At 52.5% G+C, this 1,704-nt stretch overlaps 1 protein-coding gene across 1 annotated transcript in view; it reads right to left on the reverse strand.

Moving 5' to 3' along the window:
* LOC103760501 (tenascin-X-like) overlaps positions 1–1,704 on the reverse strand; it is a 37,365-nt gene that overhangs the window by 2,356 nt on the left and 33,305 nt on the right. The window contains 2 exon segments of the mRNA XM_029958652.1: positions 557–913; positions 1,688–1,703. Of these exon segments, the coding sequence (XP_029814512.1) occupies positions 557–913; positions 1,688–1,703 (373 nt within the window).

Here is a 1,704-nt window from a genome sequence, read left to right on the forward strand (position 1 = left end):
CCACCCATTCATCCATTGACCCATCCATCTCATCCCTCCAACCCATGAGACCCCCATCCATCCACACACCCAACTATCTATCCGTTCTCCAACCATCCATCCATCACTCCGTTCCACACTGTCTTCCATTGTTCAATCCATACTTCCTTCCTCTTGTTATTTCGTTCATCCTATCCATCCATTCATGCATCCATTCATCCATCCACCAATCACCCATCCACACCACCACCCATTGACCCATTCCAGGAACCCCACTACCCATCCACCCATCCAATCCAGGATCTCCCATCCATTCTCCATCCATCTTACTTCCCACCCCACAGGACCCATCCCCTCTCCATGAACCTTCTCCCTTACACACATTCATTGATCCATGAAGCTCAGGATCCACTTAGGGTCCAACCACACAATAAGTCATTAAATGTCCAAATAGTCACCTGAGCACCCGCACATCCATTCCTGCTTCCATCCATCCATCCATCCATCCATTCCCTGCTTCATCCCTCCATCCATCCATCCATCCACCCATCCTCAACTCTTTGACCTTCCCCCTCACCTATGACAGCCTCAGTGGAGACGTGATCGATCCTCTTCCCGCCCCGCAGCCCGTAGAGGTGGAAGTGGTACTGGTGGGATGGGGACAGCCCTGGCACCGTCACCGAGCGGGACCCGCCATCAATGGGCAGGGCCTGGGGCTGGCCCTGGGCATCCCGGTACTGCAGCGTGAAGGAGTCAAAGGGGCCCTCGGGGACACTCCACTGCAGCCCCACGGAGCTGGGGGTGATACTGGAGACCCTCAGCTCTCCCAGCACTGCCTGTGCCGGTAGGGCCTCAGATGGAGGAGGTTCAGTTTGGGGGTGCTCAGGTTGGGGCTCCTCTGAGGGCAGGAGTGGCTCCTCTGGCTCAGCTGCAGCTGCAACAGAGGGGATGGTGATGGTTGTGGCTGTCCATGTGTCCATCAATGTGTCCATCCATCAATTACCCAACTATCCATCATTCATCATCCATTCAGCCATGTCTTCCTCCATCCAAAAACAACCATCCATCCATCCATCCATCCATCCATCCATCCATCCATCCATCCAATCTACCACCCAACACTCAACCCAACTCCCCGCCTAATCCCACATCCATATCTCTGGATTTTTCTCCTCGCATCCCGCCAGGCCTCCACCCCTGACATCCCATAACCCATGGAAATTCTTCCATGCGTAAGAAATCACATAATGCCACCAGGAATCCTCCGTCCATCTCATCTGCCCCACCGCAATCCAACTACTTATCCACCCATCCAGCTTCTTCCATCCAGCTGGGCAGGAACCCACCCACCATTCTGACCAGAATCCATTCAGCCATTCAGTTCTCGATACATCATGGACAGACGATGATGATGATGTCAGTTACGGACTGAAGATGGATGATGGATGAAGAGGGATGATGATGATTATGTTGATGGATGATGAATGAGAATAATGATGATGGGTGAGGATCATTATGGAGATGGGGAATGATGAAGATGATGGTGGATGATGGCAGATGTTGGTCAATGGGTTGGTGGAAGGGTCGATGATTGATTGGATGGTACCAAGTTCAGTGGGTTCTCTATGGTGGGTGGAAATGTCATTGGGAGAGGATCCCATGATCCCTCCATGGCTTGATCAATCCATCCCTCTCACTTTCCCCTCACCTGTGATGACATCAGTG

The sequence above is a fragment of the Manacus vitellinus genome, unplaced genomic scaffold (assembly GCF_001715985.3).
Source record: "Manacus vitellinus isolate BGI_N305 unplaced genomic scaffold, ASM171598v3 scaffold_165_pilon, whole genome shotgun sequence".
Lineage (NCBI taxonomy): Eukaryota > Metazoa > Chordata > Aves > Passeriformes > Pipridae > Manacus > Manacus vitellinus.